Genomic DNA, 24,178 nt, shown 5'->3' on the forward strand with positions numbered 1-24,178 from the left:
AACATCATGACGTCACAGTGACGTGGAGAGGCCATGGAGGGATCTATTCTATGGTTTACTGAGCAATGACATGAAAAAGCAAACCAGGAATTCGTTTAGTTGCTTGATGAAAGTTCTGTTGTGCTGAAAGTAGCATTAGCGGCTTGGTCGAGGTACTAGAAGAACACAATTATGGACACAATTATTATTCAATGAAAAGCTTCAGACGGAGTGGATCTTTAATTAACTGCGCCTCTGTCTTTGGGTTTAAACCAACCAATAACCAAACAAGCTTCCCTGGCGGCGCCACTAAGACACCTAAGTACGTCCTGCTTCTTATCTTAACCAACAAAAAATGATTTTCAGTCTGTGAAAAAACAGTTGAAACATGTTTCATTTACCAATCTTTTTTCAACACTAGCTGATTTGTCATGCAACACTTAGAGCCACCGCCGCCGATTTCACGTTTTCCGGGGTCATCGGGCTCCTTAACCGTTTGGTTCATCATGCAACCTGGGCAGCTTGCATTCTACACTTGACCCAGTTACAGGTTAAGAACTGGTTGACATCACTGAAATTCAGCACGACCTTTCCCCATGGAACCAGCTATTAGATGTTTAGATCAGTCTTTCACTCTGATCAGATGCTACTAGACCACAACAGATGCCTTTGGTTTTGCCCTGCCCACGTACAGTTATCCATCTTTCTGACAACCAGGTCTCAAGAGACAACCAGGTCTATCTGTAGAGGATTCCAACTGCTTAGGGTCTGATAAGGTTTGGCATCAAGCTCCTTAACCACATGTTTGAATCATCCTGCAACCAAAACTGACCCGTTAGATCGGATCGCATTCTACACAAGACCCTTAACCTTTTGGCCCCAAGATCTCCAGTCAGTGGCATGACCAGATGAAAGTATGAGACTCCTGAGACACAGTTCACCTTCTTATCAGTCCCATCACACATGCTCAAGCTTCAAGCTTCGTCTCCCCAAAGAGGTTATCAACAGGAATACCACCCTGCTGCCCTCACTTTCATTAGATTTCATTTAAATGTCTGACTCCGTTCCTATAGAGTCGGATGTGCAGCTTAATCTGCAATGAATTGGAACCAGAGCTTTTCTACCAGCATTTGGAGACATGCATGACATATTAAAGCTGAGAATGTTCTTCAGCAGAGATCCGCTGGAGGAAATAGTTGCAGCCCTTGCTTTCTATGCAGGTAGCCATCGGCCTGCCATCTTTATTTCATGCAGAAACAAACGTGCATCGATTTTATGTTTGTTCAGTATGATGAACATTGTTTTTATCCAGATGGTGAGAAGATTCCTTGCAGGATTCTGAAAACATACCGTGGTAGATGTTCTTAAGCGACCTGGACGTAGTGCAGCGATCGTCCTCCCCCGGATTACGTCTGCAGCTCGTCATTACTTGTACCAGTGTTTTTTAGAAAGCTGCAGGGAGCACGAGCTTTTTGTCCTGACTTACCCTCATTTCCCCGAGTCTCTACAGCAGAGGTGGAGCGTGTCGGGTTAGACACGCCGACAGCAGACGCATTTATGTGAATATAAAATAAAAGTCTGCAATAAACTGCCGTCCTCTTTTAAATGTTTCTGTTTTAACATCAGCAAATAATCCACGTCTGGAGCTCATTGAGCCTCTGAAGCTCGACTGCATCATCAGACTTTTCCGAGGAGGCCAGATTTGTGTTGAACGACTTCCAGCCTCCTCAGTCTGAACGGGAATCCTTCAGATCAACAAATAAACAAAAGCAGACCAGCGTTTCCTCCTGTCAGCAGCTTCAGCCTCCCCTGCCTCGTCTGATCCTGCAAACCTCCTCCTGAACATCCTCCGTCTGCTCTTTTTTTTGTCTTTCAGACCCCCCCCTCCCATGTCCTCTGCTGTCACTTCCTATTCCTCCCTCTCTTATCACAAATCTTTTCTCCCTCACCTCACCTCTCCTCCCGTCTCTCCTCCATCTTCTCCTGTGGATGCTTTCTGATAAAAATAAATAAATAAATAAATAGTACTAATCAAACCATCCCTCAGATGAAAACGAGCTCAGAGTGACTCGTTAGAAGCTCAGCAATCTGAGACTGGTTCATTTTGAGGTGACGAGTCTTTCATAGGCAAACAAAGCCTGAGCAGGATGCCTTGCTTTTCCCTCAAATCTCCAGCAGAGACAAGGAATGGATTAAATGGTTCTGAAAGGAGGAAGAGGAGGATGTAGATGGAGGACACACTGCTGCTACTGCCTCCCTCCTCTTCATCCTCCTCCTCTTTTCATCCCCCTGTCCAAAAGAAAAAAAAAATGATCTGATCTCTGCACATCAGCATGCTGAACATCACCACAGACAGTGAGCCTGGGAACAATGACAGCAGCCTGCAACAATAGGAAATAAATATCATGTGGCAGACAGGCTGAGGCTGTCCTCCTCATCCTCCTCCTCCTCCTCCTCCTCCTCCTCCATCATTTCCACATTAAACCTGTTCAGTGTCTGCAGGCTTCTCTGTGGCCTTCACACCTGCATCTGCCTGATAAGATTTTCAGGCCTTTTCATGCTAAACTCCACAGTTGTGCAGATGAAAAATGTGCAGCCTTGAAGATGCTGCTGCTGTGCATCCCCGGACCTCCAGACAATAAAACCCCCGCTTACCTTCTCGGCTCCTCTGTGTTTCTTGGCGGCCGGCGTGTCGTCATGCTGCCGCCTGACAACAATAGCGCCGCCGCCGCTTTTTGCTCCACAATCCAGAGCGCTTCTGTGGCAGTTCTGGTTATTATTGTTGTTGTTGTTGTTGTTGTTCACGTTGTCTGCCGCGATCCGGGAGTCCGCCGCGGCGCAGTGGCAGTGTCCGGGGCCGTCGCGGCACAGATGATGATGCTCAGGCAGGGCGGACGACGGGAGGAAGACGGAGGGAGGAGGAGGAGGAGCAGGAGGAGGGGGAGGAGGAGACGAGCCATCGCCGGGCTTCTCCTTCCTGGTACGGGCAGGAGGAGCGGCGGCGTCCCTCTCCCTGTCCCTCTCCCTCTTCCAGCCCCGGATCACGTTCTTCCCCTTCCTCTCCTCCTTGGCTTTGGCGCATGGCGCAGAAGGAGCGGCCGCGGTCACGTCGGAGACGCTGTTGCTGCAGCTGTTGTTGCCGCTTCCTTCCGCGTCTCTGCTGACCGTAGAAATCATCTCCACACTTTCTCCACTGACTCTGCGTCCTTGAGCCTCCCGACGCTGCTGCTGCTGCTTATCCGCCCCGACGCGCACCTGTCCGCCGCCGCGCAGCGCGACAGTAGCCACGGACTGATCCGCCGCCGCCGCCGCCTCGGGTTCCTCTCGTCCCTCCCGGCCGGATCGGCTCCGTTTCAGTGCGGATCTCCTCGGCTCCGACCCGCCGCCGCCAGGTCCCCGGGTCTGGAGCGAGGGCAGGGCCGCGTGTCTGTCGGCTGAGCCAGCAGCGCTGGAGGAGGAGGAGGAGGAGGAGGAGGGGATGGAGGAGGAAGAGGAGGAGGAGGAGGCGGCGGTGTGGTTGGGTGACAGCTCCCTGCAGTCCGTCAGCAGCCCTCCATTCTCCCCAACTCTCGGGAAACGGTTCATCTCCTCCTCTCCTTGTCTCCTTTGTCGATCTCCACAATAATCAGCATTCAGGTCATTGTCAGAGCGGCAGCCAGCCGCAGTGTGGCGGAGAGCGGCGGACACGCACGGCTCTGATCCAGGCTGCTGGATCCCAAACACAGGCTGAGTGACAGCTGAGGATTTCACAGACACAGCTGCAGGCGCAAATCAATACTTTTAACCTAAAAAGAAAAAACACAAAGGGAAAAAAAAACAACAACTCTGATTATTTCCTTATTCACTTTAAAACAGTCTGGTGTTAATTTAATCCTTTAAATGTTGGTGCATATCACTGTTGACTGTCTCTAATATTCTACAGAGAGACAAGGTTTATATTCTTTCTCAATATACTTTTCACATGTGTCACTGATCACACACACACTGGTCGCTGGAGGGCGCTGCAGCGTTGGTTTTGCACGTCAGTTTAGGTGGAACTAACTTCATGGATCAAGTGTCTCAGAAATTCCTTGTCCTCTTCACAGCAGGAAGGTATATATAAATTAGCTTTAAGACCGTGTTTGTTTATGCATTTAATAGCAAATCTGTTGCATGGAAATGCAGCGACCACCAAAAAGCTGACCAAGGTGACGAAAAGACACCAAATAAACATCAAATTGAGAAGACAGCCTAAAAAATGACACACCATTAAAAGATGAGGCCAAACAGACTTTAAAACAACCACAAATAGACACAAAACAGGACACAGAAGAGACTAAAAGCTTTCAAAATATAGAGATAATGGTCAAGATGACAACAGGGGCCCAGAGAGCTTCAGACAAATCACAAAGAGACTTGAAATAACCATCAAAAGGCAAAAATAGCCAAGAATAAAAATGAAATGAGCAACAATGGACAATAGACAAAAATAAAAAATAAATAAAAAATGAGCAAGAAATGAATTAAAAAGACGAGAAATTAACGTCAGAAATAGACTTCAAATAAACAAAAAGACACCAAACAACCAAAAAGCATCAAGAAATACAATAGAAATTGGTCAAAAACTGGTCAAAATGAAAAATAAACCAGTGAAAATGGAACAAAAAAGACGAAATCAGACTAAAAAGCTGTCAGGGCTTGAGCAATGAGCAAAAAGAGACCAAAAAAAATGACCAGAACAACTAAACAAACAATGACAACAGATGCTCAACATAACAAAACAACCATAAAATGACAGTAAATGACCACAAAGAGACGACAAACAACCATGAATAAACTTAATGAGGCGATATCACGACTAAATACAGTCAATAGACTTAAAATGGGCAAAAAAGACAATAAACGAAAATAAAGTATCAAGAACACATGAAAACTGACAAAAAATAGACTAAAAAGACAAACAAAAATCAACCATAAATAGATGTGAAATGACAATAAAATGTTAAATAATGAAATAAAGATGCTGAAAAATGTAAAAAATGACTTGAAATGATCAAAAATTGACAAACAATTTAAGCAAATTGACTGGAAAGAGATTTGACAGAAGTTTACGATCACAGTGGCACAACCACCACAGAGAGGCTTAATATAACCACAAATAGACTTTAACTGACCATAAAACCACTAAAAATGGAAACAAGTGTGCAACTTAATCCTGTTGTGGCTCATAAACCAGACTGAGGTGCATTTGTTTTGAGGAAAAGTGTAGCGATAACAGCTTCTACCTGCTTCCAGTCTACGCCTCCTGACCCACTTCTGCTCTGCAAATGAAACATCCTCTGGTCTGACTCTGTGGGAGACAGCAAACAAACATATCTGAGCCACTTTCAAATGCATGTTGTTGCAGAAGAAAAAAAAAAATGCAATACGCCAGTCATGAGTTTGTCAATCACTGACCAGAGATAAGAGATTTGGGGCAGCAGGAGGATGAAGAAGAGGGGTCAGAATATTGTTTATACGAATGCGGCACACCATGTACCAACCAACCAAACAGAGCCACTGTACAGAGAGGCACAGATTTGCTGGAGGGGCTGAGGAGGTCCTGCAGTATATATCTGAAGTGTTGTTGGGTGACTCTGTTGCTCTGATGGAGACCTACAGCGCCGACTACCCACCTCGATTTACAAGAGGCCGTGTGAAACATGCATGTGGTCCGACCGCCCCCAGATATCACCGGTAAGACACGACTACCAGTCGGCCATGTCAGGCAAAATTAACTTGTGCATAGTTCCATATTTACGGACAGATTTTTCTGCCGCCTTATTATTTTGTTTGTGTCCTTAAAAGATCGACCTGTTGATTTATCATTGCACTTCTGTGACATTGTCGGACTCACTGTGCACAAGCTCAAACTAAAAGGATCCAAAATCAACACCAGAGATTTGCCACAGACTCTTCTGTCCAGTCCAGACAGATGCCTACATTACCCACAGTGCGCCACGACCAGTAACAGCTTGGTCCATCAGTTGGTCTCTAGTGGACCTTCTTGGTCCTAGAGGAACTTTTTGCAGAACACAAAATTGAAAATAAAATGGATGACCTGATGGTAGAAGTTAAAGAGTTGTTGGGCGGTGTTTAATTGAAATGAAACAAACCCATTGGTCATTAATGTTGAGATTAGTTCATGTAGTCGACACAGTCTCTTCCCATCTGGATGCCCTTTAGATGCTAGTAGCAGCTAGCATAGCGTGGAGCCTGCAGCAGAGGTGAACGGTGGCTAGCTTACTTCATAACTTCATATCTCCACAAGTCTCTGCACTTTCAGTCTTGTAGTTGCAGACGTCCACTGCTCTGGTGTCCACAGTCAACACCATAGATTTGTTCTTTTTGTTCTATCTTGTCCCAACTGATGCCGACATTACCCACAGTGCACCACAACCAATAACAGCTTGGTTGGTGCATAAAATGAGGTGATCCTCTCATTGTCCATCAGTTGGTCACTAGTGGACGTTCTAAGTCCTGGTTGACCTTTTTGCAGAACATAAAAGTATAGATGGAGCGAGCTCTTCTTCTGCTGAAAAATAAAATGGAGGACTTGATGGTAGACGCTAAAGAGGTGGACAATGTTTTCTTCAGGTAAACGTTCGGGGAACTCTAATTGAGTGAAATCCACTGGTCATTAATGCTGAGATTAGTTCATCTATCTATAGTCGACACATACTGGTAGTCTCTTTTTGTCTGCATGCCCTTTTCATGCTAGTAGCAGCTAGCATAGCGTGGAGCCTGCAGCAGAGATGAACGGTGGTTAGCTTATTTCTTCTTCATAACTTCATATATCCAGTCTCTGCACTTTCAGACTTGTAGTTGCAGACGTTCACTGCTCTGGTGTCAATAATCAGCACCAAAGATTTGTTCTGTAAACGTTCTGTACAAGTCGACGAAGCCATGTCAACACGTGGCTGCTTATTTTTCATGCTAGTAGCAGCTAGCGTAACATGGAGCCTGTGGTTAGCTTACTTCTTCATATCTCCAAAACTCTCTGCATTTTCAGACGTGTAGTTGCAGTAGAATCACATACAACTGTAATTATTGACTAAATAATGACAAGAAAAAGAAAAAGCAGATAAATTAGTTACCAGTCAGTGTATCTATGGTAAAGTAATACTGTTCCGCTGCCTTCAGATGGGGTTCATGCATTTTCAAGTTTCAGCGTGTTTGTTGACATTTTCCAATATTTTACTGATGCTGATATTCCCCACAGCCTTTCATCCTTTTTATTACTCCAGCCATGTTCTCTCGGACACATCAACGACTGGTAAAACGTTTCCTTGAGGACATTTATAAGACCTCTAACAAACGTACTTCCCAAACATCTCCACATTTAAACTCTAAGAAACCTTAGAAGAGTTCAGCATCTAAATTAACTTTTAGTGTCATTGTTTCATTGTCCAACATCTCCCACTTTGGTACTTTCTGAAGCTCCAGGAACGTTCAAGTTGTCAGCGTTAAACATCTCTGGTTGAGAATGCCAGCCAAACAAAACAAACAAGTCGCTGTTGCTCAGCGTGTTTCAGAACAACAACGAGCCACAGATCAAATCCTATGATAGACAAATACAGAGGAAGACATGTAGCAGGTATTTGACAGCACTGATATAGAGGATGTCAAGAGAGCTGGAATTTATTTTTCTGACATTCAGGAGATTCAGAAAAACACAGACAGAACTGACAGTGATATCTGGGGAGATTAAACGTCATGTTTTGAGCAGAAAAATGGGAGCTGCAGTTCATTGGGTTAGTGTTTGTGTTTCAAAGGGCATCTCATCTGTTTACACACCACAACCGCATGCAGCCGCACGCAGCCATTATTAAATGACTATTTTAGTTTCTGTGTATGTCACAAACAATTCAAATACATCACATCTCCAGAACAGTTTCAATTAAACTGTTCAGAACCTGTGACATAAAGAAATTAACAATAATAAAGACTAAAACACTCAATTATTTAGCGTTTTTATTAGTAAAGAAATGTGAAAATCTCCTCATAATGATGTGAGGGAAGTATTTTAAAGAGCACCGTCACATATTAGTGTGTAAATCTTTCAGTCACTAAAAAAAAAGAAGCTACATATGTTAGTGAAGTTTGGAATTCAGTATCACAAACTGATTTCAATAATATCTCAGTGGGACGTCCTGGTGAATTAAGAGTCTTCTTAGCCTCCTGAGACCTGAGCTTCTGTTTGCTATTCATTTTTAATTTCTCCAAGGTATTTGGTATTAGTAGCATCTAAAAAGTATAAAAACTAAGCATCATCTTTGAACAGGAAGGTTTTGAAAAAAACAAACAAAAAAATGTCCTCATATGTGGACACTGGGATTATTTCACTGTATATGCTGATGAAGTCACCAATGCATAACAAAATATAAAACAGTTTATTTTAATACCGAACACTGCTGACAGAATGGCAAACAATGAAATCCCAATGTCCTCAAACAAGTATTTGCTAAATAGCGACATAGCTTCTTAATCTTGATAGAATTTGTTAAGTTTGCATGTCTTATAAAACTAGAAGAGTTAATAAGCATAAACAAACAAGTTTTAACTGTAAAAAGTCTAAACAAAGCAGAATAAATAACCCTTAAACTTAATGTCCACATATGAGGACACACGAGGAGTTTAACACTGGTTGGTTGTTGATACTAGGAGTGAACGCCCATATCTAAAACTGGAACCAGGATGGATGTTAATGCAGGGTCTGAACGGGGGCGTGCAAAGCATCCAGTATTTATAACACAATAAAACTCAAAATAGGTATAAAACTTTTTTTTATTTTATTTAGGATACATAAGTGTAAAATTAAGTGTTCTTTAATTATCTATTCTAATAATTCTATGTGCACTATCGGTCGATGTTTTCATTAAATGCAGCTAATAGAGGGGATTTATTGTGACTTGAAGGAGCAGAACATGACTGTGATGATGATTTGGAGACAATGGAGGCGACTGTGGCTCAGTGGGTAGAGAGGTTAGAGGTTTGATCCCCAGAAAGTACCACACTGAACCTCTGTGACTGTAAAGAGCTTTGAGAACCAATAGGTAGAAAAATGCTATGTAAAAGCCAGACTGTTTACCATTTACCATACCCAAAAGACAAAAGTTTGAATTACCAAGCTAACGAATGCTAACTAAGACGAATGCTAACATGAGAGAATCTGACTGCAGACGTCTCAAGACTAATGGAACGTTACGGAATAATTTCCAGGTCAAAAACAAAAATATTTCACAGAAATAATGATGCAGTGAAGTGGTGTTTGGTCCAGTCAGAGCCTCCTCTGTTACACAGTCAAGACTTTTCACCCTGACTCCTGAACGTCACTCAATGTTTGGATCTTTGTCTTCTCCTTGAATACAAATAAGTTTAAAACTATTTGTTCGAAATAAGTATTTATAAAAAAAAAACACGTTAATTGTGCCCTTCTGGATACTGTATTCGTGCAGGTCGCTGGTGTCCTGGATGAGGCCCACTAGTGTGTTAGTGTTAGTGGATGAATGAAACTACATTAGATTGACGCAAAAAGAAAGAGAGAGAACGTTTTGTTGACCCAGTAACCCCCGGCTGATATGAGACGACTCAGATTACACACTGACTCACACACAGGACAATAGTCTGATCATATATCCTCATTCATGGCTGAACTTCCTCAGGAACTAAACATCTGTTGCTGTAAATACTTTCACACGGAGGCTCCAGTGGAAGCAGCTGTAGTTCAGAAGGTGTCAGGTTTCACCCGGAGACGTCTGCAGGTTGTTTACATTTTTTGTTGAAGGGGGTCTGGTTACATTTTCTCATTTGCCTCGGAAAACAAAACTCAACAAATTAGTTTGCATGTGTCTTCTGCCTTCAGTTAAACTGTGCAGTAAATGTGAGACACATGAAGTGGTTTCATTGACAGGGAGGCAGATCAGATCAGATCCCGCTCAAAAGCTTCAGGGCTTTTACCAAATGTCTGCACAGACTCGTATGAAGAGATAAGACGGGACACAGGGAGCAAAATCCAAGCTCCAGACTAATGTTGGGAAGAAGTCACCGATCAAAGGTTTAAATGCTCTCTCTCACACAGATACACACACAAACACACACCACACTGTCCTGCCGTCTGATTGGCTGTGACATGTGATACCAGCGAGGGAGGGAGTGGTCGGGCAGACAGGTGAGCAGCAGCGGGGTCAGTTCACCTTTCAGCTCTCGCTCGGGACGGTCGGTCGGTGGAGACCCTCAGAGCCTGATGACGGACCAGGGTGTGAACCGGCAGACGTCGCAGGAGGACGTCAGGAAGTCCAACAGAGGAACTGGAAAACATGAAGACAGGGACTATCAGTGAGTCTGAGGCTGATTTAGACTGAAGTGTCATGAGCAGGAGCAGGAGCAGAGGAGAAATGGATTGTACTGTTTGCAAATGTGGAGTCTGTGGGCCTGGTTGGTTCACATGCATTGGAAAGGAACAATAATAATAATAATAATAATAGTAAAAGTTGCATCATGGGACATGTAGGATCCTGGTCGTATGGAGACTGAGCCACATTTAGGGTTAGAGTGGGACTCTGTGTAGATTAACACATTAACTATAAATATCTTTTGTTATAGTTTGGTTCTACAACAGACTATTATTTCTATATGACTGAAAGTTGCTCTGACTCCCTCCCCTCAAGTTTCTCTGAATTTTGAAGAAAGGTGTTTAGGCTACACTCGTAGACTGAACAGTAAAATAAAGCGTATCAGTGAGTCATCGTCTTTGAGCTGCAGCCGATGGAGACGACACATGTGCTAATGTATTAAATAATGTTATTTCAGCTCCTTACATGTCGTTGCTCAGACGTCCACAGCCTGATAGTCTCCTTATTAATTCGTATTTTGATTGGCTGCAGGTGAAGCTGATGTGTCTGATGAATGCGATGTCTCTTTATTTATCATATTATTTATCAAAATCAGTCTCTTATAACCTTTAGTCTCTACATTTCCCGCTCAGTTTATTTGTCTTTCTCTTTTGTTCTTAGTAGGTTTCACATGTGTGTTGTTAGTCAGGGATTTCATTGTGTGCCCTAAACTGCTGTTTTTACTGCGACAATTAACATTATTTCTGCTCAATAACAAATAGTTTTGCACAGTTTAAAGAGACGTTGTCCTCCTCAGCACCTCCCCTCTTGTGGGTGAGTCCCTCTGGGTCCTATTCTCCCCCATTCTTACAAAGCACGGCATCTCATTTCATTATTACGCAGGAGAACCCAGCTGTTCCTGCCACTAAGATAGAAAGATGCAACTTAAACCAAGGCACACAGACCTGGTTTTATTAATCTGTTGTAACAAACTGCACATCAGTCAGGCTGGAACCGGAACAGTTTATACCAACTCATCTATGTTACAAAAATATGCATATATACATTATTTTTAAATATATTTTTCAGTCTATTTAGTTTTTTGTCTTTTGTCTTTGTCTTTTGGAACATGCTAATCCCTCTTAGCTGATATTGACTCACTCTGACCTGAAACATTATTGTTTACTTTGTCCATAACTTGTAATGTGATGCTTCTGGTTGCGTAGTTGCTCAAATTCTGAAAGAGTTTGCTCAGAAACTGCCCTTTTACAAACCTGTCTAGTTATTGTTATCCACTGATGTTTAATTCAGTTTGAGAGCTGCTTGTAATTGCTGTCTGTGTGAACCACTTTGGAAAACTCTCTGTCCCCCGATACCCAAAGCTGAGACGATTTGCACTGAACTTGCTCTTTTAATCTCTTTTTATTTATTTATTTCAGAATAAATGTATGATGTTGCTGCTGCAATACTGGAGTTACCAAACTGTTTTTCATATATATATGTATATATTTAATGCAATTACAATAGATTTTTATTCTATTTTATTTTATGAAGAGGTTAACTAAAAAAACAAAAGGTAGCTTGTTGAATGAAATGAATTTTACATTTACGTATTACGTCGGAAAACTGGATCAGTTTGGGAGTTGGGTGGCGCCTCAGTCTTCAAAGTTACGTCTCTAACCTCGACTACACAACAAGATTTGTACTCACTATATAAAGCGTAGTTTAAAACTGCAGTTTAATGAGGTGGTGAAATCCACGGGTCTCAGACACTATTGTTCTATTGTTTTATAAGGACAGAAATCAAATTAAAAATGAACAATATGAGGAAGAAAACATTAAAATATAAGAGCTGAGAGTGAATTTGTTCTAAGGGAAGGTGTTGGTAGAGGATTTCTACTCATGTGAGGATGAGGTTGGAGCTGTTGAAGATCTTCTGCAGAAGCTCTGAGGAGGATTAAACCAAAACGGCCTCAATATCATGAGGTCATGTGGCAACAGTCTAACCACTACACTCTATTATCATGCAAATCCTACATGATATAATCACGTTTACCTTGAAAACATGAAACGATTTAAGTAAAATTACGTGTAATGTATTTGTAAATGTGCTAACTGCTAACACTGTCCTTTCTTTGTGCGTAGCTCGGACGTGGAGAACATGGCCGAGGAGCGTATCAAGTATGGGAGGACGGTCAGCGAGTCTCTGCAGGCGGCCGATCAGGAGCAACAGGAGCTGATGGGAAGGAGGAAACCGGTGTTAGTCAGGTAACCAACAACCGGTTTATATTGTCCCTGATGTTGTTTTTTTCTCTGTATTGTCCTTTTGTTTTATTGACTTTACAGCACTTGAGCTGCACAGACTCCCAGAGGTGATTCCAGAGTTTATTATTATTATTATTATTTCCTGGAAAATAATGAGCAAACTGTGGGAAGAACAGCCGCAATTGTGACCATGAACCAAATCCTAAGCTAAATGTAGGATGATCGGTGTAAGTTAAGTCCATCCTGTGTGTTGATGTCGTGTCTGCAGGTCAAAGACCTTCGATCACTCTCTGCTGACTCAGACCGACTCGGACTCAAAGACAGAGAGGAAAAAGTCTCAGTACAGCCAGGTGAGCTTTCACTACGTCGCCTCTGATCTGACTCCACCTGTAAACGTTACATTATGTCGATGGTCTACGTGTTTATTACCATCATAACAGAAAACACTGTTAACTTTAAGGAGTTAATCTGGAACCTTCCAGTCAGAATAATGTCACTAACAGGACAGAACATGGACCATTTACACAAACTTAACACTTTGTCCTTAAACTCATCTCCCAGAGGTTTAAAGACAAAGCAAATGTAATTTACATCCAGTTTTATTGAGGTTTCAAATAAGATGAATGATTCTGCAGTTCAAGAATGAATCAGAATCAGAACCACTTCATTGATCCCAGGGGGAAAATACTTTTCATTACAGCAGCTCCTACTCAGAGTGAACCAGTGTTAATAACAAAGAGCAATGTGGCAATAATAATAAGTACGAGTAAGTAGACAATTATAGTAAGAATACATGCATCAATGTAAAAAATATAAGAAATATATATAACAATATGTATAAGTATAAGTGAACCTGTTCCCAGTTGTTGCTCTGAATATGGGGGGTACTGCACAGCGGGAAATTACTGCACACGATGAGTCCAGAGTCCAGTAGTATATAAGGAAATATGTACAAGTATATGAACATGAGTTATTGCTCATTATCAGTATAAATATGGTTATAAATACGGTTATTGCACTTGGTGAGTCCAGAGTCCAATAATATATAAGGAAATGTGTACAGGTACATGAAAATAAAGTGAACATGAGTTATTGCACATGAATATGGCTATAAATATGGGTTCTGCACACTCAGAGTGAGGAGTGGTGCAGGTTGAATGATTTCCTGTGGGTCATCGTGGTGAAATCAGTCTGGTGCTGAAAGAACTCCAGCACGTCATGGAGGGGGTTCGACTCGTTCGCCTGCCTGACACCACGGTCAGAGCGTCCAGCTTCCCTCCCACAACGTCACTGGCCTTGAGGATTAGTCTGGATCAGTCTGTTCAGTCTGTTCAGTCTGTTCAGCCTGATGGCGTCCACTACTCTCAGCCTGCTGCCCCCCCAGAATGCACACAGACCGGTAGAACATCCTGAGCAAAGTCCTGCAGATGTTAAAAGACTTAAAAACCTCCTCAGAAAATAGAGGCGACTCCGGCCCTTCCTGTACAGGGCATTACTGTTTGTTTCCCCAGTCCTGCTTATTGTCAATGTGAACCCCCAGACACTTGTTTTCCCCCCAACAGCGTCCACATCGACCCCCTGGACGGAGACAGGGGGTCACCGGCACCGTGGTCATGTTGTTCAGAGCAGGCAGTTGTTCTATTGTTCTTCTATTGTCCAGTGTTGGTGTTGGAGCCTGTGTGAACTGTAATCTCAGTCTCCTGCTCTTAGCTGACAAACTACTTCTCTAGTTTCTGCAGCTCTTCACATTGTGTGCATGACACTGTTGAAGCATCACTGATGAATGTGTGTGTGTGTGTGTGTGTTTTGTGATTCAGCTTTCGAAGAGCAACTGCCACTACCATAAAATATTCAAGGAGATCAGCAAAGAGGAGCAGCTCAGGCAGAGTAAGTCTTCACTGATCATCACCCGTCCACCTGCTCCACCTTAAATACTGAATGAGAGATTTAGATAAGAGCTCAACATCTGACACCTGAGTCCAGCTTTTTGATTGGGAACGATGGTTTTTGTTTTTATGAATTAAAAAGTGGATCTTGTAGATTTGTGAGTGTGTGTTGCAGATTGCCGTCAGTGACTCGATGTCGTCTACCTGTCTGTCAGGTTACACCTGCGCTCTGCAGAAAGACATCCTCTACCAGGGACGGATGTTCGTCTCCGATCACTGGATCTGCTTCCACTCCAAGGTGTTTGGCAAAGACACTAAGGTGATTTAAAAAAACAAAAACAAACACATGCATGGGTTACTGGATTATTTTGTGCGGCCGTAAAACACATTTATTTATTATTTATTTATAATGCTTTAGATATAATGACCTCTTTTCCAAGGGACGTGAGGCCAAGAAAGCAGCAAGATGCAACAATTAAGAACAACCAGCAACTCACACAACAACACAAATGAGATACATGGACGATAAAAACAACAGGACTGAGGACATGTAGCTGCTCGAAGGTCTCTCACCCGGGTTTTCAAAGAACCAAGGGAGACGAGTTCCTTTGATTTTTTTTCTGCTGTGAGTTCCAAGCAGCAGCTACAGAGAACTTAAATCGGTGTTTATCAAATTCAGAGTGAGATTCAGGCACATTTAAAAAGTAAAAAAAACACAACCTGAGGAAGTTCCTCTAAATGACAGTGTCTTCACAGTGTTTAGAGCAGGAAACATCCCTCCTTCAAAGAGCTTTGTAGATTTTTAGAAGAAAAGAAAAGAAGAAAGATGAAAGAATCAAGGGTGAAGCCCAGGTAATGTTTGCATTCCATCTTTAGATCTTTATTTGTCTTGGATAGTCAACCATTCAGATGATGATGACGCAATTTATAAATAATGACTAAAAGAAAAGCGTTCACTGAAAAAAAAAGAGTAAAGATGCAACATCTTCAGCATGAGAAGTTTGATTCATTGGGTGAGAGAGCCAGAGGAGGACTGTGGTCTCCATGATGAATAGTGAACACATTAGAAATGTGTGGAAGGAAGCAAAAGTCTTGGAGGAGGAGGAAGGAGGGACGAGACGTCAAAGTCGTTTTCCTACTTGTTGGGTTCATCTAAAACATTAAGGATTGTGTCTCTAATTTTAAGAATTAATTTACAACAAGAAGAAGTCAAACAAAGCTTATTAAGAGAATTTAATGCTAAAAACTTCCTGCTAAGAAGAATTATCTCAGCAGATAAAAAATAAAACAAAGATGTTTTGCTGTGATTTATCTCAGATTTTGATACCTGCTCATAAATTGAACTGTACCTGTTGTTCTAAGGCCAAAACTGGTTCCCAGTAGTTTCAGGATTCCCTCTGGAGCTACTTGCATCTAACAGTTGTGTAATAAGGTCGGACAATGTCAGTATTTTGTTGTTTTAGGGTTATATGAATGTGATCTCCTGATCAAAATGAGCTTGTGGCTTTTAAAACGTTAACAGAACACGTCTCCGACTGATGCACGCGCCCCACATGTGTTTTGTGAACAGTTACTGAGCTGAGGTTTGTCTGCTCAGGCCGACGTGTCCACACATGTGCAGCCTGCGGATGCATTCTGCAAATGGCACAAATATTTGAGTGGATGAGGACCTTTAGCTCGACGTTGACCCTCACTGCCACCGGGACACGTTTCTTCAGTTTCACGTCAGCTTCTCTAGTGAACGGCGCATGGTGAACTAGTTCCTGCAGGACTCAACTGTCCCCCTCTGCTGTCTGTGTGTCTGTCCCGTCCCAGATCGCCATCCCTGTGGTGTCCGTCACAAACATCAAGAAGACCAAGACCGCCATCCTGGTGCCAAACGCTCTGGTGATCGCCACGTCGAACGACAGGGTGAGAGAGGACACAGAGAAATATTTAAGCAGGATCAAGAAGAACATTTAGGACACGTGTCTTTTTATTTCTTCTTGCAGTACGTGTTCGTGTCCTTCCTGTCCAGAGACAACACCTACAAGTTCCTGATGTCAGTGTGTCTTCATCTGGAGGTAGATCACACTTCTATTTCATTTGTCTCTTCTGAATTTATAATGTTTTTGAGGTTGAATAGATCAATATGTTGATGCTCCACTTGAACCCACATTATTAAACTACTGGTGTCATTCGTTTTTAATAAAAGGTATTTGGGATCAGTAGGAATGTAAATGTAAATGTATAAAAAAGAAGCATCATCTTTGAACATGTTCTCATTTGTGGACACAGGGATTATTTTACTGTATATTACAATAAAGTCACCAATTTTTAACAAAATATAAAACAGTTTGTTTTAATACCAAACCATTGCCGAGCAAAAACAGAATTGCTTGCTCAAATAATAATAAAAAAACTGTTAATTTTCAGTGTGCAAAGACAGAATTGCAAACAATGAAATCCCAACGTCCTCTAACAAGTACTTTCTAATTAGAGACCTTGTAGCTTCTTACTCTGGACAGAATATGTTTAGTTTGCATGTCCTATCAAATCAGAAGAGCCAATTCCCATAAATAAATAAGTTTCAGCCATAAAAGGCCTAAATGAGGCAGAATAAGCTGTTACAAACCTAAAACTTAATGTCCATATATGAGGACACAGGGTCTCAGGAGTCTCATCCTTTGCAGATTTGACCCTAAACCTCTGATGCTACATGTGGTCACACTTTATCATTTAGCTTATGTATTTCATATCATATCATTTTAAACTATGCATTCATTTATTCCATATTACCGGAATTGTTTAGGTATTTATGTAGTTTTGTATATTCAATCTGAAGGTGCAAACATAATTTTGTCTTTTGTAGTCCCCAGTTTTTACAAACACAATTAAATAACTATATATTGTATGATACATATTTAGCAATTCAGAGACAGACATTTGTTTTTCAGTCCTCGTCTTTGCTTGAGAAAGGACAAAAGATAAAATAAAAATGTTAGAAAAATGTTTGCTTGTTTGAGAAGAAATTAATGAATGTAATTAATCTGACCAAGAACAATTGTCTGAACAAAGAAACCTACTACAGTGTGTCGGGTTGTGTCTCACATGTGACCAGGAGAAGAGTCCGTGCAGCAGCCCCATCCCGTCCTCAGTTGAAAACAGCTTCAGAAGTCAGAGGTCACCGCTGTCACCTCGCTTTCCTCTGGTGAGTCAAACACCATTGTTCATTACACTTTTACATTTAGACATTACATTACATTCCTGATGTAATTACTTGAACATTTTGTGTACACAATTTCCCATGTGATGACCAGAAGTTCTTCACGTAAAGATAAAGTCATTGCTCAGTGCCACACAAAGGTGTTTGTACCCTAAATTTCAGCATAAAAATTACTCAAAACATCAACAGAAGGTTTTTCACACATCCAATCACACACATGGAAATGGAAAAGGAAAATGAGTCAATATTACATATCAGAGAACCTCTAGGATTAGCCTCATCAATGTGATGAGACTCAGTTCCTGGTTTAGTTTCTATAAATCAGGGATTTGTCTCATGTTTGTGTTGAAATGTGTGATGACAACAGATCAAAGGAGCTTTGTGAGGAGCTCAGAAAAAGAGTTGTTGTTGCCCATCAGGCTGGAAAAGGTTCCACAACCATCTCTAAAGAGTCTGGAAGCCACAAATAATCCACAGAGGGTCAGACAGATTGAAGACGACTGTTCCCCTCCACAGGAGTGGTCCACCAACAAACATCACTCCATCATAGTGGGAGAGGAACCAGAGGAACCCAGGGGAACTTCTAAGCAGCTAAAGGCCTCTCTCACATTGGCTGATGTTCATGTTGATGAATCCACTCAACAACCAAAGAAACTGCTCTCTGTCCACAAAGAACATCTGGGACAGTGTTTAGTGGACAGATGAGACCAGAGTAGAATAGTTTGGTTTAAATGTTTGGAGATTGAATGAACCAACACTGCATTCCAGCATCAGAACCTCATCCCTCCATGAAACATGGGGGCGCTAATGTCCTGGTTTGGGCCTGTTCTGCTGCTTCTGCTCATCATTGATGGACCAATGAACTGTGAATTCTACCAGTGAACTCCAAAAGAAAATGTCAGGACATGAGTCCATGAGCTGAATTTTAAGAGAAACTGGGTCATGGAGGAAGACAAGGAGCCCAAGAACACCAGTGGTTCTCCAGAAGAACCAGATGAATGTATAGGAACAAGTCAAAGTCCTGACCTTCATCCAGTAGAAATTTTGGAGCATCAGTTGATGAGAGGAAACCACCAACATCTCACAACTCAACTGGTTCTGAAGCTGCTGTCGGAAACGTTGAGGACTTCAGAAAATCTGCTTTTGATTCATCTTTCTGCAGAAACGCAGCAACACTGTAGAAAGTAGAAGAAGCAGTAGATGTTCTGCTGCTGAATAACCTGTGTCTGTGAACCCCTGCAGAGTGAGTTCAGTGACCTGGACGGAGCCGTGAGGCAGAGGAGGCAGGAGATGGAGGAGAGCAGCAGCTCCGACTCTCAGGTCCCAGAGTATGAGAAGATCACAGGTATCAACAAAGTCTTTACCTCTATTTATCTTATGCCTATCAAAGTCCTGTTGAAAGAATCTGAAGTGAACTATTTGGCATTGATGCTTTAGAATAGAATAGAAAAACCTTTATTTGTCCCTCAGTGGGAAAATTGCAGTTTGCAACAGCAACATAGTGCAGAAAAGTGACAAGAATAAAGTGTGAACTGTATAAAAGGATAAATAATAAGATTAATTAGATTCCCTATATTTAGTCATAATGCTAAGAAATTGGGCTCTTACAAAAACATTCTTTTGAATCCTGATCCGATGCAGTCTTTCACAGCAGTGAGGGGGGAAAAGGGTGGATTGACAGCAGCTTGAGAAACACTTTAGTAAAAATAAAAGTTTTCTCGTCTGCAGAGTTTCCGGTCCCTCCCTTCCTGGACGTGTTGAAGCACACAAACTGTGCATCTACTTCTGAAAACCCAGACCAGCAGCACAGAGTGAAAAACCAGCAGAGCTCAGACAGCAAGCAGCACAGCACACACCACACCGGTATTTTAAATAATTTGAAAAGTTTACATAGATACATTTCTGCATGAAAATGACTCAAAATATCAGAGAACTTTCACAAAAGTCCAGAAAGTAGACAAAGAGAACCCAATCAAACACATGAAAAGAAACAGAAATATTAGACGACATTTATTTATCCTAGACCATTTATTATTTGTGCACATCTGTGTCCAGTTTCTGCTGTGAGCTCCAAATGTTTGTGGTAACAGCTGATCAGTGTCCACAGCAGCTTCAGAACCAGTTGAGTTTTTAGGTGTTGGTGGTTTCCTCTCATCAGCTGATGCTACAACATTTCTATTGGATGAAGGTCAGGACTTTGACTTGTTCCTATACATTCATCTGGTTCTTCTGGAGAACCACTGGTGTTCTTGGGCTCCTTGTCTTCCGCCATGACCCAGTTTCTCTTCACATTCAGCTCATGGACTCATGTCCTGACATTGTCTCTTTGTCTACGTCCTGGACGTGTGTGAGTGCAGATGTTCTCAGGAATAAGAATAATAAAACTACCTGCTGCTTGTAATTTGTCAATAAAATGAAGAACAGTGTGTTGTGCTTATTAGATTATAACTGAATGACTTTGTTTAACGGGTCGTGTGAATATTGTGGTTCTGTTGTTGTCTCCAGGCTCAGAACTGGTGATCGACAGCAGGAACCTGAAACATGTTTCTCTCAACACTCTTCTGTTCATCTACGTGTTTCTGTGAGTTTACCGACATTCATACATTCATCCATTCATCCTTTATTCATTGTGAATAACTGACTGCTTTTGTGTGTGTGTGTGTGTGTCCTCTCAGAGTGTGTGTGTTGGTTCTCTCTTCCTGTTACCTGGCCTTTAAGATCATCTCACTGGAGCAAAGACTGACGACACTCGGAGCTGAGCTCACCCACCAGGAGTGAGAGATACTGGGGGGATGGGGTGGGGGGATGGATGGATGATGAGATGAATGAATGGATGAGTGAATGGATGAGTGAATGGATGAGTGAATGGATGAATTATGAGATGGATGGATGAATGAATGATGAGATGGATGAATGGATGAGTGAATGGATGGATGGATGGATGGATGGATGGATGGATGGATGGATGAGTGAATGGATGAATGATGAGATGGATGGATGGATGGATGGATGGATGGTTGATGGATGAATGATGAGATGGATGAATGGATGAATGGATGGATGAATGGATGGATGGATGGATGGATGAATGAATGATGAGATGGATGAATGGATGAGTGAATGGATGAATGATGGCCTTCGCTCTTTAGTTTTATTCCTTTAGTGATGAATCTTTTTAAATCTTCTTATCGTGTTTTTCTCTCCTCTCTTTTCTCTAGAGGCGACTTCCTGAGTGGAGGTCCTGATGTCAACACGGAGCTTTTCTCTGAACTCATCACCATCAACCTGATGAAACTGGAGAAGGTTCGTCCTCCGTCTCTTCCGGTTCAGTGTTAATGTCCTCTAACCCTCTCTGGTCTTTTCCTCCAAAGCTTTCATTGGTTACGAGGATATTATAGGATTTTATTGATACAGATTCCATTATCGATCCGAGTCTTTATCTTTATCAACTCCTCGTGTGAGTTTTTGGTTTAGAGAAAGTAGGCGTTGGTGGTTTCATGTAAACAACCAAAATTTTATTGAGTTTCTGAACAAGAGATAAGAGGTTGTGTAAGTAAACAAATACAAAACTGGTCACTGTATCCTCACTAGCTCTGCTCTGCTCTGCTGAGACTTGTTGTTGATCAGAGATTTTCCAGCTCATGGCGTTCTTATGGCACTTCTGGTGACGTGAAGCCACTTCGGACCTTTACAGTCTGACCTCCATTGATGTAAAGATCCGTCACCAAAAGAATCGATAAGCATTAAAACTAATGATGATGTCGATGTCGATGAATTGAACAAGTTGGAACCGGTTTTTCATCGAGAACTGACTGTCAATGCCCATTCCTGTTGGTCACAGATAAATACACATAGTTTTATTGTGCACATGTCAATGAGTGTCTTAATTTTTTTTAACTTCAGATGCTCTAACTGGATTTTTATTTTTATTTTTTTTTAAATCTGTGGTAACATTTTTGCACAAACCTGCAACCAAAAGCTGGTTTTCTCTGTTGTGGAGGGATGCGGCTGGAAGGCTTCAGCACAGGTTTCCAGTGAGCAAAGTGAAACCGGACGCTTGTTGTTGCCGTTAATCAAACATTTATAGTCAGTGATCTGTTCACTGAGACGTCGTCTGTAAGAAGAACCCCTCTCCTACAAACCAGTAAACAAAAGAAATCATCAGGACATCAAACTTAGAGACAAATCTGATGGAAACAGAAGAGAAGAAGAAGAAGTCGTAGTAGAGGGAGAAAGAGAAGATGTAGAAGAAGAATAAGAGAGAAGAGGAGAGGATAAAGAGGAAAAGAAGAAGGGTGAGGAGAAGGGTAAGACAAGGGAAGAAAAGATGTCCTCCTCGTCCTCCTCCTCCTCCTCCTCCATGCCCTGAATGTCTAGAGTCTTAGAAGACAACCCAGATGTCTCCATCGTCTCTGTCCTCGTGGATTCCAGCTTCGGTTCATCTTTGTTGTTTTTGTCCCTCAACCTGATGTTCAGTTATTAGTGGATGATGAGAATCTCTACACCTCATCCATCAGTCCGATCTGATCCGGGTTTTATTTTCTGGCCGTTAGAGGAGTCAGGGTGAGCGTCTGTTTTTAAAACACAGGAACCCTGAACTGACCTGATGTTTCATTATTTGAATGAACGTTCGTTTGTGTTTGGTTCTTCCAGGTGCAGAAGAACCTGCAGAGACTACTGGAGGAAGCTGCCTGAACGTTCCTGTTCCTGTCAACGTTCCTGTAAATATGTTGTTTATTAGATATTAGAGTTGAAGCCGGCCCGAGTCATTTCAGCGCCCTAGGCAGTTACGGTGTGGCGCCCCCAACCCCATCAATAAGGTACTGCACAAAATATATTGATGAAAAGTGTAGACAGAATTGATAGACATATAGTGCACAAAAATAACTATATTAGAGTGTACACATCAGTGGTTCCCAACCTGGGGTCTGCGCCAGAGATCACTGCTTCCAAAATAAAAAAAAAAAACCTGCTAAACACATTTTAATGTCCAGCAAATGGTGACAATATAACAAACTCCACCAGCCAGTGTCTGGACGCTGGTTAAACTGAGCCGAGCACAGAGATGCAACAACTAACCTTTCATGAATATGCCCTCAGATAAGTTGTAATGGATGCACGATGCCCTTAGCATTTGCCTATACCCCCTATTTTTAGGGCTGGCTCTAATTAGATCAGGCTGATACTTCTATCGGTCTAAAGCCTTTAGTCGTTTCATTTTTACCTTTGTATGAATGTGTGAAAGTCCATGATGAATGTGAGCATTGTGTCACATTTTCTTGGTTTATTTAATTGCATTGTTTATTGCTTCCTGCAAGAAGTTCAATCCAAACTCATTTCAAAGACTAAAAAAATGTTAAAATCTTCCTGTAAACGGGGAATAAGATTAAGATTCTCAGCACTTGAGTCGTATTTATTGTCACATTCTGAAAATAAATGGTTTAAATGAACATATATTAATGTTCAGTACATGAGTGAACACAGCAAATAAGATTATTTCTTCTAGCAACTTTAAACTTTATGTTTTCCTCTTTATTAAAGAAAAATAGAAGTGTTGTTCCCAGTTTGACCACAGGAGGGCGACAAAAACTTTGACACTGCTATTTTTCAAATGCAAAACATTTCCAATTTAATTATATGTGTGTTATTGTATTGGTGTGTGAAAACATCATGATGATAATTGTGGTTCATTTACTTTCTAGTTCACAGGCTGTTACAGAGATGAGAATCACTGTGATGTGGTAAATATTAAATAAATATATATAAATAGATTCACTGATCTGATTTTATTTTGGAGAATAAAGTTCTATTTTGAAATAAACTTTTGACTTTTACTTTGTTTTCATTCCTCTTTCCTGTTCTGTTGTAGATTCATTCTGTGTTAAAGAGCTGTCACTGGTCAGATTTGGTTAAATTCACTTGTTGTTGATGCTTTCAGGTCACATGGGAGTTATTTAGTGTCGGTTTATTCCACTGTCAGTTTCTACCAACAACACTGACTCCTACACATTTAATTTCTCTGAAACTATTCATGTTTTACAGTCAATATGATTATTTATTTTTCTCTTAACACAAGGAGGAAATGTTGAAAATTTAACATTTGTGACATCAGATGAAGTAATATGCTGAGAAAGTCACTGTCCTGCTGCTACTTGAGTATTTATTGGAAATCTTCAGTCGTGTGTCGTCCTGATCACTGAACTCAACACCATCCTCCACATCATGTGGTCAAACCAGAAACATATTGGGACAGCGTATAGTGGACAGGGGAGACCAGAATAGTTTGGTTTAAATGAGAGGCATTATGTTTGGAGATGCATTCCACCACTGACTTCCAGCATCGGAACCTCATCCCTCCATGAAACATGGGGGCTGTTAAACAAGTTCACATGATGCTGATTAATCTAATCAGCATCTCCCTGAATTCTGCAGATGACCACAGTTTAAATCTGTCGTCAGTGTCGATGCTGCAACAACAGTACAGATGTTGC

The 24,178-nt window shown here is 41.6% G+C and overlaps 2 protein-coding genes across 5 annotated transcripts in view; one reads left to right on the plus strand and one right to left on the minus strand.

Moving 5' to 3' along the window:
• znf608 (zinc finger protein 608) overlaps positions 1-4,123 on the minus strand; it is a 39,284-nt gene extending 35,161 nt beyond the window's left edge. Inside the window, exon 1 of the mRNA XM_047592891.1 lies at positions 2,635-4,123. Coding sequence (XP_047448847.1) covers positions 2,635-3,564 — 930 coding nt within the window. The 5' untranslated portion in view covers positions 3,565-4,123. The remainder of the gene's footprint in view (positions 1-2,634) is intronic.
• A 147-nt stretch (positions 4,124-4,270) lies between these two features.
• Positions 4,271-23,526, plus strand: LOC125012799 (GRAM domain-containing protein 2B). Of its 4 annotated transcripts, none has more exons than XM_047592943.1 (14): positions 4,271-5,694; positions 12,477-12,599; positions 12,865-12,946; positions 14,414-14,483; positions 14,698-14,801; positions 16,298-16,393; positions 16,474-16,545; positions 17,583-17,672; positions 18,930-19,032; positions 19,416-19,550; positions 20,193-20,268; positions 20,363-20,461; positions 20,906-20,990; positions 22,341-23,526. In XM_047592943.1, the coding sequence occupies exons 1-14, from the start codon at positions 5,480-5,482 to the stop codon at positions 22,380-22,382; spliced, it is 1,392 nt and encodes a 463-aa protein (XP_047448899.1). In that variant the 5' UTR covers positions 4,271-5,479; the 3' UTR covers positions 22,383-23,526. The 4 variants fall into 4 exon arrangements, with proteins under 4 accessions (XP_047448899.1, XP_047448900.1, XP_047448902.1 ...); XM_047592944.1 differs by having other exon boundaries at positions 17,586-17,672; XM_047592947.1 differs by lacking the exon at positions 4,271-5,694 and adding an exon at positions 10,045-10,335.
• Positions 23,527-24,178: the final 652 nt, after the last annotated feature.

Source organism: Mugil cephalus, chromosome 8 (assembly GCF_022458985.1).
Source record: "Mugil cephalus isolate CIBA_MC_2020 chromosome 8, CIBA_Mcephalus_1.1, whole genome shotgun sequence".
Classification (NCBI taxonomy): Eukaryota; Metazoa; Chordata; class Actinopteri; order Mugiliformes; family Mugilidae; genus Mugil; species Mugil cephalus.